Source organism: Talpa europaea, assembly GCF_964194135.1.
Source record: "Talpa europaea genome assembly, chromosome: 7".
NCBI lineage: Eukaryota > Metazoa > Chordata > Mammalia > Eulipotyphla > Talpidae > Talpa > Talpa europaea.
The window spans coordinates 91,628,112-91,642,377 of NC_140074.1; the positions used below are offsets into that span (position 1 = coordinate 91,628,112).

At 52.2% G+C, this 14,266-nt stretch overlaps 3 protein-coding genes across 5 annotated transcripts; all 3 read right to left on the minus strand.

Moving 5' to 3' along the window:
• Nucleotides 1-161: 161 nt before the first annotated feature.
• Nucleotides 162-3,762, minus strand: PHF23 (PHD finger protein 23; the record flags this gene model as incomplete). Of its 3 annotated transcripts, none has more annotated exons than XM_084238390.1 (5): nt 162-376; nt 481-1,117; nt 1,888-1,980; nt 2,138-2,169; nt 3,729-3,762. In XM_084238390.1, 5 exons carry the CDS (start codon nt 3,760-3,762, stop codon nt 162-164), a joined length of 1,011 nt encoding a protein of 336 aa, XP_084094516.1. The 3 variants fall into 3 exon arrangements, with proteins under 3 accessions (XP_084094516.1, XP_084094515.1, XP_084094514.1); XM_084238389.1 differs by having other exon boundaries at nt 481-1,318; XM_084238388.1 differs by having other exon boundaries at nt 481-1,318; nt 2,114-2,169.
• A 1,145-nt stretch (nt 3,763-4,907) lies between these two features.
• On the minus strand, nt 4,908-6,797 carry GABARAP (GABA type A receptor-associated protein; the record flags this gene model as incomplete). The annotated part of the gene is made up of 4 exons (XM_084239069.1): nt 4,908-5,348; nt 5,825-5,943; nt 6,081-6,159; nt 6,708-6,797. The coding sequence occupies 4 exons, from the start codon at nt 6,795-6,797 to the stop codon at nt 5,283-5,285; spliced, it is 354 nt and encodes a 117-aa protein (XP_084095195.1). The 3' UTR covers nt 4,908-5,282.
• A 1,766-nt stretch (nt 6,798-8,563) lies between these two features.
• Nucleotides 8,564-13,932, minus strand: CTDNEP1 (CTD nuclear envelope phosphatase 1; the record flags this gene model as incomplete). Its single annotated transcript, XM_084236652.1, has 8 exons — nt 8,564-8,807; nt 9,109-9,193; nt 9,624-9,735; nt 9,963-10,079; nt 10,464-10,535; nt 10,718-10,836; nt 10,932-10,998; nt 13,831-13,932. 8 exons carry the CDS (start codon nt 13,930-13,932, stop codon nt 8,747-8,749), a joined length of 735 nt encoding a protein of 244 aa, XP_084092778.1. The 3' UTR covers nt 8,564-8,746.
• Between the last annotated feature and the right edge of the window lie 334 nt (nt 13,933-14,266).

The window sequence follows — 14,266 nt, forward strand, 5'->3', positions numbered from 1 at the left end:
GTTAGGGTAGGAACACGACACTCATTTCCAAACAAGTTTCCCTTGGGATTTCCTGCCTCGAAGTGGGACAATATCCAAGCTCCAGGGGATAGGCTGAGGACCCTGAGGCTCAATTCCCAAACCATATTGTCATTTGAAGTTCCAGCCTAGAGATGGCATTGTCAGGGTTCTCCAGATTTGGGAGGCCCCCCTAACCGCCGTGCTTCTGGTCGCAGTTCCTTGCATTTCTGGCAGTAAAAGAAGTCAGGGACATTGGTCTTCTTAATCTTAGCACAGGAAAGGTGGATCCACGTCCCACACAGGCTGCACTCAATCATGGGCCGCCCTGCAAAGGGCTTTCGGCAGTAACACGTGATCAGATCCCATGAGTCATCACCTAGGAGAAAAAAGATCTGTTCGGTATTCTGCCTAAGCTCTTGGATCTCCCATACCCTCAAATCCATTGTCCCAGCAGCCCCTGGGTGAGCCCAAACTTCTCACCTGATTCTACCATGATGTCCTCATCCATGACCCGCATCTCGCCTTCACTGGAGCTGGCATCTCCATCTTGGCTTGTTTCAGTGCTGCCCACCTCCTTACTTTCACTGTCAGTGGGAGGGGCTCCTTCAGGGTGCACTGTGGCAGGGGGCCTAGGAGCCTCAGGGGGAGTTGGCAACACAGGGGCTGGGGCTTCACCCCCTACCACTGCTACCATCTCTTCCTCCTCTTCCTCCTCTTCTTCCTCCTCCTCCTCCTCAGAGTCTGTATCACTGGGGGGTGCCCGGGGAGGCCCAGGAGGTGGGAGTCTATCCCCCCGATCTGCCTTTTTCAACTTCCGCTTCTTGCTCTTCTTGATTCGAGACCTCTTTTCCCCATCCCCAGGGGTTGGCCGAGGCCTCCGAAGCACCCCAAAGCCAGCCCCCCCTCCTGGCCCCAACTTTCGGTTCTTTCGGTCCTTCTTTCGAGGTGGCTGGGAGAGGTCCCCCTGAGAAAGGGGCACTGGGGTGAGAGCAGCAGGAGGCCGCGAGGCATGTGTCAGGGAAGTGGGGGAAAGTGGAGATGCCATTTTAGGCCCATCTAAATCAAAGAGAGAGTCCTTGAGCTTCATCTTCTCAAGTAGGGTGGCACTATCAGGGGCCTGCAGACGTGAGAAAGTGGATCTTGGGGGTCCTGGCTGGGTGGGACCTGCTTGAGCTGCCCTTCTCTTGGATGACTTTGCTTTCTTAACAAAGGTCTGGATAGTTCGGAGATCTGAGGGGGCTGAGTCCCAGCCATCACTGTCTGCCGCACTCTCACCTCGCAATGGAGAGCTGGAGCCAGAGGCTGGCCAGTCACTTTCCTTAAAGAGGGGAAGAGACCAGGGTCAGCAAGGGGCCCTTTGTCATCTTAGCCTCTCTACTAACACAGCTAGAAAACCAGAGACTAAACCTACTCCTAAATATCTTGCGAAAACCACCAATTCTCACTCAGAAAATTGATCCCCACTCCAATTCCCATCATCTCCTCTGGAGAGGTTTCCTCTGCCTTTAAGTTCTAGCTATCTCCCCCACCTCCCCTACCCATAGTCTTTGCAACACTGTATCTCCCAGATCAGTCATTTTTCTTGAGCTATTTCTGCGCAACTCATTTGTTACCATTTTTAGCTTCCTAAAATTTATCCAAAAGCACCTCCCCATAACAACACCCCAATGAAGACCATTCATGGCTGCTCAAGCCATTTATCTCTATTATCCCCAACCCCTACCCCATATACTAATTTTCCCATCAGAGCCCACAGGTTTCCAGTTCCCCTCTTCATATAGGTTTCCATCTGGTGGGCTTTTCCCACAAATACAGATTGATATAACTCAACAGCCCCTCTGTAGTCCTGGGACACTGCCCTCAAATCAGCTGCCCTCCTGTCCCTACCTCTTTGCTGGGGGGGATATAACCAGCATATGCCAAGACAAAACTGCAGAATTTGTTGAAATCCTCAATCGTTCTCCGTCTTTTCTCTGGTGGCTGAAAGGAAGGAAACCGACATTACATGGAGTTTAAGAATGATATTTCCAAAAGCACAGTCACGGGAGTTAAAAATCTGGAAAGGGTAGGAGGGCGAGAGAGGGTGAAAGGGGGTCCTGCAAATAACACTAGGCTGAAAAGGTAAGGAAAACCTCACCTGAGTTTCTGGCTTAAGGGTCGGAGGTGGATCTGTGAAAGCAATAAAAGCTGAGTCAAGGCACGGGGAAACTGTGAGTGCAAAAACCCCACCTCTGACCCTTGGAGGTCCCAAGTGAAACCTTTTTCTCTGGTCCAGACCAGCAGGCCCCCAGCAGTGCCGAACCCGCCCCTGCACCCCCTTCCGCCCCGCGTGGGGCGGAGTCTGGGCGCGGCGCCCTCTCAGGTCTCGCTATAGCGCACCCCTTCCCCCCACTGGAGGCCTGGCGCCCCGCCCCCCCCAACTCACGGTTTCTCTAGACTCCAGTCTACTCGAATCTCTCAGCGCCCCACCCCGCCATACCGCTCCCAGGACAGAGCTCAGGCTGCCGCCTGCCGTTCCTTACCACGCGCCTAGCACCCCGAGTTCCTACCGAACGCGCTCTACCGCCTCGGGCCCTCGGAGTCCGCACATGCCGCCGGCCGGCCCCCAGGGTCCAGAATGACCACGCCGAACCGCTCCCCGCCCTCCGGCCCCTTCTCCTCGAGCACGAGGCCCGACGCGCCCCTCACCCCAACCCTGAACACAAGCAGGCACACACATCCAACGCCACTTCGCGTCCGGAACAGACCAGAGAGCTCTAACCCGGACACGGCCCCACCTGCCCCCCCCCACACCGCGCTCCCCACAATTTCGCCGTCCCTCCGCCCCCATCCGGGGCTTTGGCCCCTCCCCGTCTCGAGCTTCTCGGGCTCCCCGCCGGGCCCCCGGGCCCAGTTCCGAGCTCTCCGGCCGCCGCTCCCCCCTCTACTCACCACCAAGTCACTAGGCTACGGACCCCTAAACTCTACCCCCCCCAGTCAGCTACTCCCACCTTTCACAGAAACCCCGCTGCTGCCGCCGCTACCCCCCTCACCCCCGGCAACTCCCAGGTTCTAACCCTCGCCGACCAACCTGACTGCCCCCCCCACCACCCGGCGCCCCCGCTCCCAGCAACTCGCCGGTCTTAAGCCCCCACCCCCACCCCGCCCCTACAACTACCCGGCTCTCCGCGCTTCCCGGCTCTGTCCCCACAACTACCCGGTACAAGTCCCTCTACTGCAGACAATACCCAGATCCCCGCTTTTCCTCACAACTATCTGCCCACCCCTCCAACAATCACCAGGCTATCTCCAGCGACAACTACCGGGAGCTCCGGCACCACCGCCACAAACTCCCCCACCTCGGCGAACTACCGGACTCTTCACTCAGTCCTTCCATGCCCTCTCTCTCCAACAACTCTCCGGTCCCCAGATCCCCCCAACCTCCAAGTTCCAGGGCCCCAACCTGCCGAAGGCCCTTTTGGCTCCTAACCTCCGAAGCTCCGGGTTCCCAGCTTCCACTCCCTCGCCCTCCCCCCTCCACACACACAGTGTCTGATCTCCAACTACCCCAGCCCCGATTCCCACTCCTCTTTCTCCAAGGTCTCTCAACTCGCGGCGTTCCCACCTCCAGGGGCAGGCCCCCGGCCCCCTCCCCGCGCTCCCCTGCTGAGCGCTGGGGCTCGACCTCCAAGTTTGCCAATTGATTCCTCGCCCGCCGGCTCAGCGCTCCGCGCCGGTCGAGAGCTCACCTTCGGGACTGGGCTCCGCCATGGCTTCCAGCATCGCCCCCTCCCCTCCTCCCGGTCCGGCGCCCCCCTCCCCTGAGTCGGGGATCCCGGTGCCGCCTCCGGTGCTCAGGGCACCTACTGCCTCGCTCCACAGAGATGCCTGCCTCGACCCGGTGGGGACTCGAGTCCGCTAGCCGCTGCCGCCACCTCCCTTTACCACAGCCTCCCGCACTCCCGGACCGGGCCCCCTCCCCCCGCGTCGCCGGCCGCCTGCTCCCTCCTCCTCCTCTTCTCTCTTCCCTCCCTCCTCCTCTCTCCCCCCACCCTTCGCGGGCGCTAGCGCGCAATGCATCAAGGGGCTTGTAGTCTGTTGGGAGGCAGCGGAAAGGGGCCTGCATAAGGCCCTGGAACTTCATTTCCCAGCAGGCCACGGATTGGCGCAGACGCACTAAGCCACTCCCCTCCCCCGGGGAGTGGCGGGGAGATTGGGAGTAAAATCATGGAGCGGAAGAGCGCGCGCAGGCCCCTGGGAAATGTAGGCTGGGCGGGACTAAGAAAGAAGGAAAAGAAGGGATTAGAACTCTCGGCCACCATACTGCCTCCTTCGGCAGCTTCTTTCTCCCCCAAAGGACCGCCTCACTTCCGGCCAGACGGAGAAGTGGTTGCTGGGAGATGAAGTTCCCTTGGTAATAATGGCTCCCTCCTCCCGGTCTTGTCCCTCCCTTGAATTCCACTTCACTAGATCCCACAGCACAGCACAAAACCTAACCAAGTTACGTGCCACCGAGGACGGATCCTTTTACCAGCTCCTAAACAAGAAAGTCTCATCCATAATAACCCAGGAGGTAATAACAAACTTGGACGTGTTTATCTAAAGCAGGTACTGTTAAACTTTCCTCATAGGAAACCAAAGTTAAAAAAAAAAAAAGTATTTTTTACATAACTCAGTAAACACATATAAAGCTGAGTTGTCATGAAACGATATACTGAAAATAGTCCATCTCAAAAAAAGTACCCTTTTTATGCACAGGGGATACAGCCCAAAATGAAGAGAATTAACCAAAATACTATCCCTCCAACCTCCTCTTTCCCCACCACTTAACACAAAAAATGGTGAGGGAAGCAACACAAAGCAAAATCCAGTTCAGCTTGGTGGTTTCCTCTTTATTGATGTGCCTTCTACCATTCCCCCCCCCCCGCACAATTTCAGTCCCTTCCATCTACCCCCAAAAGAGAAGGTAGTGAAAGGAAAGGCTTGTTGGGGTTCTGAGCCCCTTGGGCAGTTAGAAAGGGAACAGAAACCAAAACAATCACTGGATGTGACAGAGACTGACAATCAAGAAGTCTAAAGCAAAAGTGGTAGAGAAAGGGAAAGAAAGGAGAAAGGAGAGGTACTATATGCCATCTCCCTCATTAACCCTCCTGTGGAGAGGGCCTGAAGAGAGAGTCTCAAACATTAGGAAGTGCAGGTCCTGAAGAAGGGAGGTGGTGTTTGAGCCTGAAGAGGAGTACGTCAAGGAAAGGGGGCCACCTCTCTCTCTGTAGAATGAGACCCCCACCTCAGGGGTAGCAGCTTCACAGACCGTAGACACTTTCATCACTGTAGGCAATGTATAGAAAGAAGTCTTCTTCATGGTGTTCCTGGGGTGAAAGCAGAAAATGATGCTAGATGCACCTGGCTTTAGATACATGAAACACCCACTGTCCAGACACATTCTTCAAAAAACAATCTTTTTGAAGACCCCAAAACTAGTGCCTTGATTCTCTCCCTCACTTGATCCAAACCTTAGCAACCAAGCAATATTATTCCTAGCAGTAGTCCTGAGCAAAAAGATCTCAAACTGTTCTCTGCTTCCTTCAAATAGGGAAGGAAGGAAGGGTCGTGACTGAAACAGCCTTTCCATCTTTACTGCTCCAGCTTACTGTTGTCCCCTTCTCTCTACTTCCACAGCTCCATCTAAACTCCAACTCAGGACTACCCTAAAATTTCAAGACCAAAGATAAAATTGAGAGCTAAGCAACTCAGTTTACTCAAAGAACTGCTTATTTAAAACTTTCTTCCCCTCATTCTCTTCCAACTCATCTCCAAAGCCTCCACCACTTCCGAGTCACCATACCTGGTATAATTGACCCATCGTGGCACTGGTGGGTGGAATGACATTGTTGACAAAGAAAAACAAGGCATCCTCAGCTCGTAGATGAATTCGCTTCCGGATCAAGAAGTAGAACTGACCAACTGCCAAAGATGCAAGATGCAATAAAGTCACAGAGGTCACAAATGCCTTAAAAAGAACAGCTGCTATCGAAACCTCTTCCCACAGATTGCACTCCCACCCACTGGAAGCAATCCTGGGTCTTAGGTCAGATTCCTACCTGTGAGATCAGAAGGCACCAGGTATTTCTTTTTGTCCAGGTCTCCTATACGAGCTTTGGGGGCCTTTTCTACTATCACCTGATGAAGGGAAAATGAAAATTAAGAGACATTAAGTATACAGTGCGAAAGCTCTACCTGTCAAAAATTCAAAATAGCAGTCTCACTACCACCCAAACCTACCCCAGACTCATTTCTCTTTGTCTCTGCACACGCGGTGTATCCCTGAGTCCAGAATTCCTGACCCCACTGACTCAAACTCTCCTAAACACACAGTATTCCTACAAAGGACGTCATAATAAACAACTATCTTAATTAGAGGGCGATGACTTCCCTGGGCAGATCAGCGCTTTAATCTCGAAAACCTACCTAGCTGGAGGATTAACCATGTGAAGACCAGACTGTCAAACTCCCTACAGCCTCCGACAAGAAAGCCAATGTCTATTTCTCTCATCCACATCCCCTCACCCTTCCCTCTACTGTAACCCCACTCCTTTCACCTTTTTCCCAGAGACAGCAAATTCAGACTAATTCTCAACCCCGCCATAATCGGCAGCCTGCCCGTCCCGCACCCAAATCAGGCTGTGGCGTCAAGTGCCAGCGCCCTCGGCCCTAGCTGCTGTCCTCACCGGGACCCGGTCCGGGTATTTCTTTCGGATCTTCTCGCCCTCAGAGCGGCGCTTCTCGAACGGATGCTCCTCTTTATACACGAACTTCATCCTCCCGGGAACCGGGCTGGACCGGGCTGGGCTGAGGGAACCCGGGGGGGGGCCGGGACAGGGGGCGGCGGCGACGGCAGCGACGCGCGGGCGAATTCAGCGGAGCGATCCCAGGACTTGCGCCACTTCCCTATTCACAGCCCCGATGCAGCACAACAGGGGCCGCCCCACCAGCTATGTTACGCCTCTAGCGCAGTGACCCTAACGCCACTAGCGTGGCACCACCTACTAAAGGCCCCCCCCCACGCCATCAGCGTAATTGCTCTGGATTCAACTTGTGGGCTACGCAGTTGACGTAACCAAGGTGATTGTATTTTGCTATCGTTGAAAATAACTGATAACCTATTTCCCAACCTTCCCCCACATGGAGCTAGGGATGAAAAGGGGTAGGGGACTAGGAGATGACAATCATAATTTGAAACTGGGTTCTCCAAAAGTTCTTTTCGGAAATAACGTAGAGGAAAAACAGACGAGATAATTACAAGGCTAGCTATTCACGAACGTGTTGGTACGCTGGAAGCGGCCGTTGACACCAAAACAAAATAGTACCTAGGTGGAGATGGTCCCCAGAAATAAAGGAGGACAGCAACAAAATATACATTCGGAGATGCACAGAACACTTAAGTTCAAGGAATGAGTAGCCCAACAGGGACAGGAAAGGAGGTCCAAAAGGTAGGGACTACGTCAGCGCGGAAGAACACTTTCAGCATTTGCAAAGCTAAATCATGTGATCTCAGAGAAGGGCGGAGCGTCACGTGGCGGTGCGAGGAAGTAGAGCCGGCTTGGGGAGGAGGGTGCTGTGGAGGTGGAGCCCGTAGGGCGGGAGGTGGAGCCCGTAGGGCGGGAGGTGGAGCCCGTAGGGCGGGAGGTGGAGCCCGTAGGGCGGGAGGTGGAGCCCGTAGGGCGGGAGGTGGAGCCCGTAGGGCGGGAGGTGGAGCCCGCAGGGCGGGTGTCCAGTCTTGCCCAGGAGAGTAAAGGCCAGTGGAAGACCTGGGACACCGGCCGCCTGAGAGCAGTACCCACTTAGCTAATCCTTGTGAAGCCCAGCTTTTCTCCTGCAGTATGTCTTCTGGCATCCGGGTTTCCTTGCCGTCCAGACTTGTGTGTCTTGCAGCTCTGCCACTCAATTTCCCTCAGGACACACAGCTGTCCTTTTGTAACCCATCAGGGAGCCCATCCTATCACAAGACCCTTCTCACCAAAGCATTTGATGTCGATATTCACTGCCCCATCCCCACAAAGTCAATACCACCACTCCCCCTACCTCTCTTGTCCAACAGCAGTCTGCCTACTCTCAGGCTGGGGGGGGGGGGGGGATGTGAACAAAGACCCCCTCCCTTCATTTCCCAGACACCCAGAGAAGGACCTAGGGCAGCTTTGGTTTCAAAGTTATAATGCATGGTTAAAAGAGGAAAGAAAATAAGACAAAGCTGGTTACAGGTCTGAGGGAATCTAGGAAGAAGGGGAAAGTGGGAAAAGTAAAGTTTAGGGAAATCCAGTGGCCCAAAACCCCATTTTCCCACCCACAGCCCAGCCCTTGGAGTGAAGAATTAGATCAGTTTTTTACAAGAGTTTTTAAAAAATCAAATCACAACAAAGCTGGCTTGGCTTCACTTTGAGTCTCCCGGATTACCGAATGTCTGTTTTTCACTCTGGCCAGTCCTGTCTCCATCACAGACACTGTTTCAGCTCTCCTAAGCCTCCGCTTATGTCCCAGTCTGGGGTTTCCAGGGAGTGCGAACACGAAGTTAGAGTGAGGCTGCTTCAGCATCTGACCCATGTGTCCATCCAGACTCCAAGTGGAGTGCAGGGCTCCCAGGGCAGAGAGGGGTGGGAGGGGCAGACCCTGCCCAGGCAGTCCTCACCATCAGACAGGGCATCAGACGGCATCCTGAGGGCTCACCCCTCCTTTCCCCCCCACCCCAACTCAGGTGGAGGGGGAGCAGCTGTCACCAGAGCCTATGTTGGTGAAGATTTCGGCTCAGCACAGAACGAACATCAGCGGTGAACCTGGGATGACAATAATTGCATTGGTAGAGTCCTTATAGTTGATATCCTCACAACGCTAGTGTAAGGCAGTCTCAATGGAGATGTGGGGCAGAAATGACTGCCATTTTCACGTGGTGAGACTGAGGTTATTTGCCCAATCCCAATGGCTAAAAGTGATGAACTTAATGTAAGACTTGAGTTCAAATGCTATGTTCTTAAAGGAAGAGAAATTAGTTAAGTAAAACAGGACAAACTTTTATTCCCTCCTGGGATCTCCCACCACCTCCTTTCCTCAGAAATCTAAGTGTCTTGCTTCCCTTACCTGAGGGCATCCAGCATCGGAAGCAGGTTAAGAAGGGCGGTATCACTGGGGTCACTGAACCAGGATTTGATGGGGATGGCATTGTCTAGGGTGGGTAAAAATGCACATGAGAAAAACAAAAGATTCAAGAGAGACAGAGTTTTTTTCTTTTATTTGAGGGTGGGGATCATTACTTCAAAATATATACTCCCCCCCCACTGCCCCCCAACTCAATGACCTAAGTAAGACCTTCCTGATTTATCCTCCAAAATAAAATTTAATTTTAATCATCACACATTATACTAGTATGAGGTTTCTAACTGAAAATACTGTCTTTGTGTCTGACCTAAAACAAGCCTGACATGAAATACCTGATAAATGAAACAGACAAGGGGGGATGGGTGGGGACATCTCATTTAAGAGAAATAACTTGCATCTGAACCTATAATAACCCAGGGAATCCCAGTTCCATGCATTTAAAAGACATCCTCAGAACCACTTTCTGGTCATGCCAGTCTCACCACCTTCCCCCATACCTGGATGGCTCCTATAGGCCCCTGGGGAGTTATCCAGGATCACAATGCTAGAGAGGTCACTGTGGACCACAGAGAGGTCCTTGATGTAGCTGCCCAATTCCAAAGTGCAGTGCTGGAAGGCAGGGTGAGCTCAGCATCAAAAGGAGACTCACCCTCTGTGATTGCTTTCCCAATCCCAACAACACCCATGGAAAGCCAACTCACACCAAGGGGACTGTGCAGAACACCTCCCCACACGCCCAGAAGCTATCACTTCAGGACAGTTGCCTGAAATGCAGATCCCTCCCTGATGGCCTGACTCCTGAGCCTCACTCTTAGACCTGGATTCTCGCCCCTTACCTGTCTGTAGTATCTCCTCTTGAGAATGCTTCTGCTATTGTCCAGTTTATCTGCCACAGCAGAGCCATAAATCTCCATGCTTGCTGTGAACACCACTAGTTCATACCACTGGCTCACCTGAAATAGATCAGGGAAGAGAGAGTTGTCAGACAAGGTGCTCAAGCATTTAGACATACAGTTCTCATTCACTAGGAATTCAGTCTCATCCTTCAGGCCTTTTAGCAACATGGAGTATCTTTGGGGACACAAAATTCTGAATGAGTCTCAGACACCATACAACCCTAAGGGTCAGAGATGTAAGAACAAAAGGGCAAAAATTATACCAACACAACAATGAACCCAAACTACTGAAAGCCATTCTCTAACCATGCTACAACATCCCCCCCTCCAATACTGCCCGTACCCATTTCTCCTTACTGTTTACCTCCTCCAAAACCTCTACATTTAAAAGCTGTAAAGCTACTTCTTTATCAGAGCTCCTTTTAGCTTCCACAAACTCACCACTTCTAAGAAGAAATCCACATGAGGCCTCTTATGTACAAAAAACCGGACAGGATGTTTGTCTATTACCACCTATAGAAGAACAGGGAAGGGCTGTCCACAACACAAACCTAAAGGACACCCCACCCTCCCACTACCTGATGCTAGTGGAGGGGACATGGAAGGGGACAAGACATGCTGGGATTGGGAACGGGGATCCAGGTATAAGCAGAATAACAGCTGGAACTATTTCATCTCTTCTTATCCCCACACACCTTGAGAATGAAGTCCGGAGGCGTTCCAGGCCGAACTGTGGGCCTCAGGACCCCATCATGATGGGAGTGAATAAGTGTTTCATCCAGATCCAGCACCAGGATCTTCTTCTTCACCTGGCCTGAACCACAATGGGAGGGATAATACCAACCAACCTCAACCCAGCCCTTGAACCCTACTTCACATTAAAGGAGTCTTCCCAGTCAGCACACTCACCCAGCCGATTCCGGGACACAGGAGACAAGGGAAGAATATCATATCGAACAGTTTGGTACTGAATTACCTAAAAATGGCAGGAAAGCATACAGGATTAAAACCCTGGACAAGGATGGGGCCTACCTGGTGGCACAAGGGGTTAAGACGCAACCTATGAAGCTTGCCACAGCCGCAGCCGCTGCAGCACAAGTTCAATCCCCGGCCTGGGAGCTACCCCCATGGCTCAGCAGACCTCTTCAGTCTCACCCACTGGTCCCCTCAGCAGTGTACTTCAGTCAATCTGCCTGTTCTGTTCCTCACTCTCTCTGGTGAATCCTCTCAACCCTGGTTCTTGTACATATAAATAAATCAATCTTTAAAAAAAAAAAAAAAAAACCTTCACAAGGAAATCTTCCTCTTCCCCAGTGACAATAATAGGTGGTACGTGTCAAACATTTACCATATGCTGGGCACTATGTAAATTACTTAATTCTCAAAACCACCCTAATAATAATGTAACATCTGTTTCAGTGATGAAGAAACAACATCATCTCTGCTTTAAAGATGAAGAAATCCAGGGTTGGAGAGATTAAATACACAGATAGGAATTTAATTGTTTGTCCCCCCCACCCCAAGTTAGAATGCAAACTCTATGAGAATATGGTTTGTTTCAATCATGGCTGTGTTCCCAGAACATTTTAGCAGGGTGATCAGCTAATAGAATCAATGAAGAGGTGGAGATTGTACTCAAGCAATCCAACCCAAGAACTTGCCCTCTTTCCCATGATATTATACTGCTTTGCTAAACAAAGAAACACAAGACCCTCCCCACCTCCACCCCAAGGACTCTTTGTGATCATTCCCATCACCTCCAGTTGGGAACTAAGAGCCTCAGATTCCTGAGAATGGAATTCCTTGGGAGAGTTAAAAGTCAGGAGAGAAGTTCCTTGGGTCCTTAAAGAAATGGAGGATGAGGGAATCCAGGGGTTGTCAGGTCAGCTAAGTTCCTCTGGCCAGGGGCCACTAGGCCTATTTTAACCAGCCACCTGTCCATTTCTATCTCTACTAGCCAAGTCACAAGTTGCAGAGGACCTCAGTCCACTGAACAGCCTCCTTATCTTGGTACCCAGCACAAGGCAGAGAAACTGGGAAGCCCCACCTGCCAGGCTGACAGGATATGCAGAAGACCAGAGTGAAGGGTTGTGAGTGAAAGATGAGGAAGAAACAAGGACCTCACCACCTCAGCCTTCCAGCTTCTCCAAGCTTTCTTTAGAAGCTCCAATTTCTACCCTTGGGTCTCCTCTATGCAAAGCCTGGTCAATCTCTCCTCTCCTCTGCTCTCTTCTAAGCACAAATGCTTTCAGCCCATCCCTAGGCCTGAGCCCCCACCTATCAAACCAAAGTGCCTTCTTCCCCTAATCCCAAAGCATCTGCCCTTCTTTTCTCCCTGGGCCATGATGAGGGCTGCAACAGCTCGGGTGTCCTGACCTGCTATCTCGGGTTGCACATGCTGGGCATGTAGGGAATGCTCCAAGCATCTGCCAGACAGGGGGTGGAGGGGAGAAACCAGATTGGAAGGAAAGACAAAAGGCTGTGGGGTCAGCGCAGCCTAAGGAGAGCAGTTTTGCAAGTAACTAAGCATTGATTGTGTTATAGCACTAATCCTTGCACCCAGAGCAAAAAACTGATGTATTAGGGGAGACCAGGGGATGTATGGAACAGGGTCAGGCAGAGAGAATGTCAACTAGCACATAAAGAAAACCCCAGGAGCTAGCCCCACATACATCTCAGCATCTCTGACCCCAAATTCTTTTTGGTTCCTAACTTTTGTCTTAGGGTAACAGTCCTACCTACAACTATGACCACCCAGAACAATCTTCATCCTAAATCAGGAAGTAGAAGCAGACCGCTAAGAGACTGACTCCAAAGCAATGACCATTGCCCCAAATCAGTAAGTCAAGCACCACAACCACCAGGACTTTCTGGAAATTCTTTGACCTAGGCAGCCCCTTCAAGTTTTACAGAAATATAATAAAGAGTACAGATCAGAGACACTCACCCCAGTTCACTGAATTCTCCCCAGACTCCTTTAGTGATTTCTCCCGGGTGGTGATGAGAGCACAACAGCACATTCATTAATTGTTAGTCTATGAAGCTTTGACCTTGAAGAACTATGGGGGAGGGAGCCCAGAGATACTTGGGTTTGTCCACAGTCTCCACTCCTCAGAGTACCTCTCACAATATTAAGGCCTCTTGGAGAAACATGCAAGTCCTCAGATTCAAGCCCTACAAATGACAAGTAGTCTCCTGATAGGGACACCCTCAAACTTTAATGGTTCCTTTCCACAACTAAAGCAGTCTCTTTTTTTAGTCCCAAGATCTCATTAAATCCAGATACCACATGCACACTATGAAATAAGTATTCCGGACCGTGGAGGAGGTGGGGGGCTGACATTCAGAGTTTTTCCCAAGTCTCCATCCTTGCCTGCCCTCCCACCATCACCTTTGACACATAAGCCTTTCCCTTGTTATAAGATCAAACACACACGGAGATTCCTAAAAATAGGAGGCCTTCCACAAATCCACATCAACACACAGGCTGCCATCAAACAGGTGTTCCCCGCTTCTCGTTTTCTTCAGCAACAACTCCAGCTTTCTAAAAGTGCGCTCCACCCACACCCTAGCCCCCAAGAACTGCCAAATCCGTTTCCCGTCTAAGTCCCCCCAAATCTCAGTTCTGTGATAGTTTCCCTCCTCCCCATCCCACCTCAAGCCCAATTAAAGATGCCTTAATTCTCTAGCGGAGAAGGCACTGCCAGGACACCGTTCTTAGGCCCAGCCACAGGCCCGACACTTTCCGAAAACCCTTGAGCACCGCTGACTGAAGTCCCCACCACCACGACCACCCATCCAGGCTCACCGTGCGGATCTGCCTCCGCAAAAGGTAAATGAAGAAGCTCCACAGCTTGGCAGCGAAGGCCACGAACGTGCGCAGCCCCAGCAGACACTGCGTCCGCATCATCCCGATGACCCCGGCACCGCCGGCCCCGGGGCCCCCGCGGCCCAGCTCCGCCAGCCCCCCGGGGCAGCCCCCCGCCGCCGGGAGGGGGTACGGGGGCCCCGAGTGGCAGGAAAAGCGATAGAGAGGAGCAAGGAGCGGAAGGCTCAGAAAGCCACCCCCGACGAGGGGAAAGCCCAGCGGAACCGGGAGCTGGGGGACAGGCGTGGGCAGCCCGCGGGGGCCCACATGGGCGGGGAATGGTACAGACCGCTTCGCGGGGGCTGCGGGATGAGACAGGTCGGGCTAGGACGGGGTCCTTCGAGACCGGGAGGGAAGGGGATGGAGAATTGGGGGA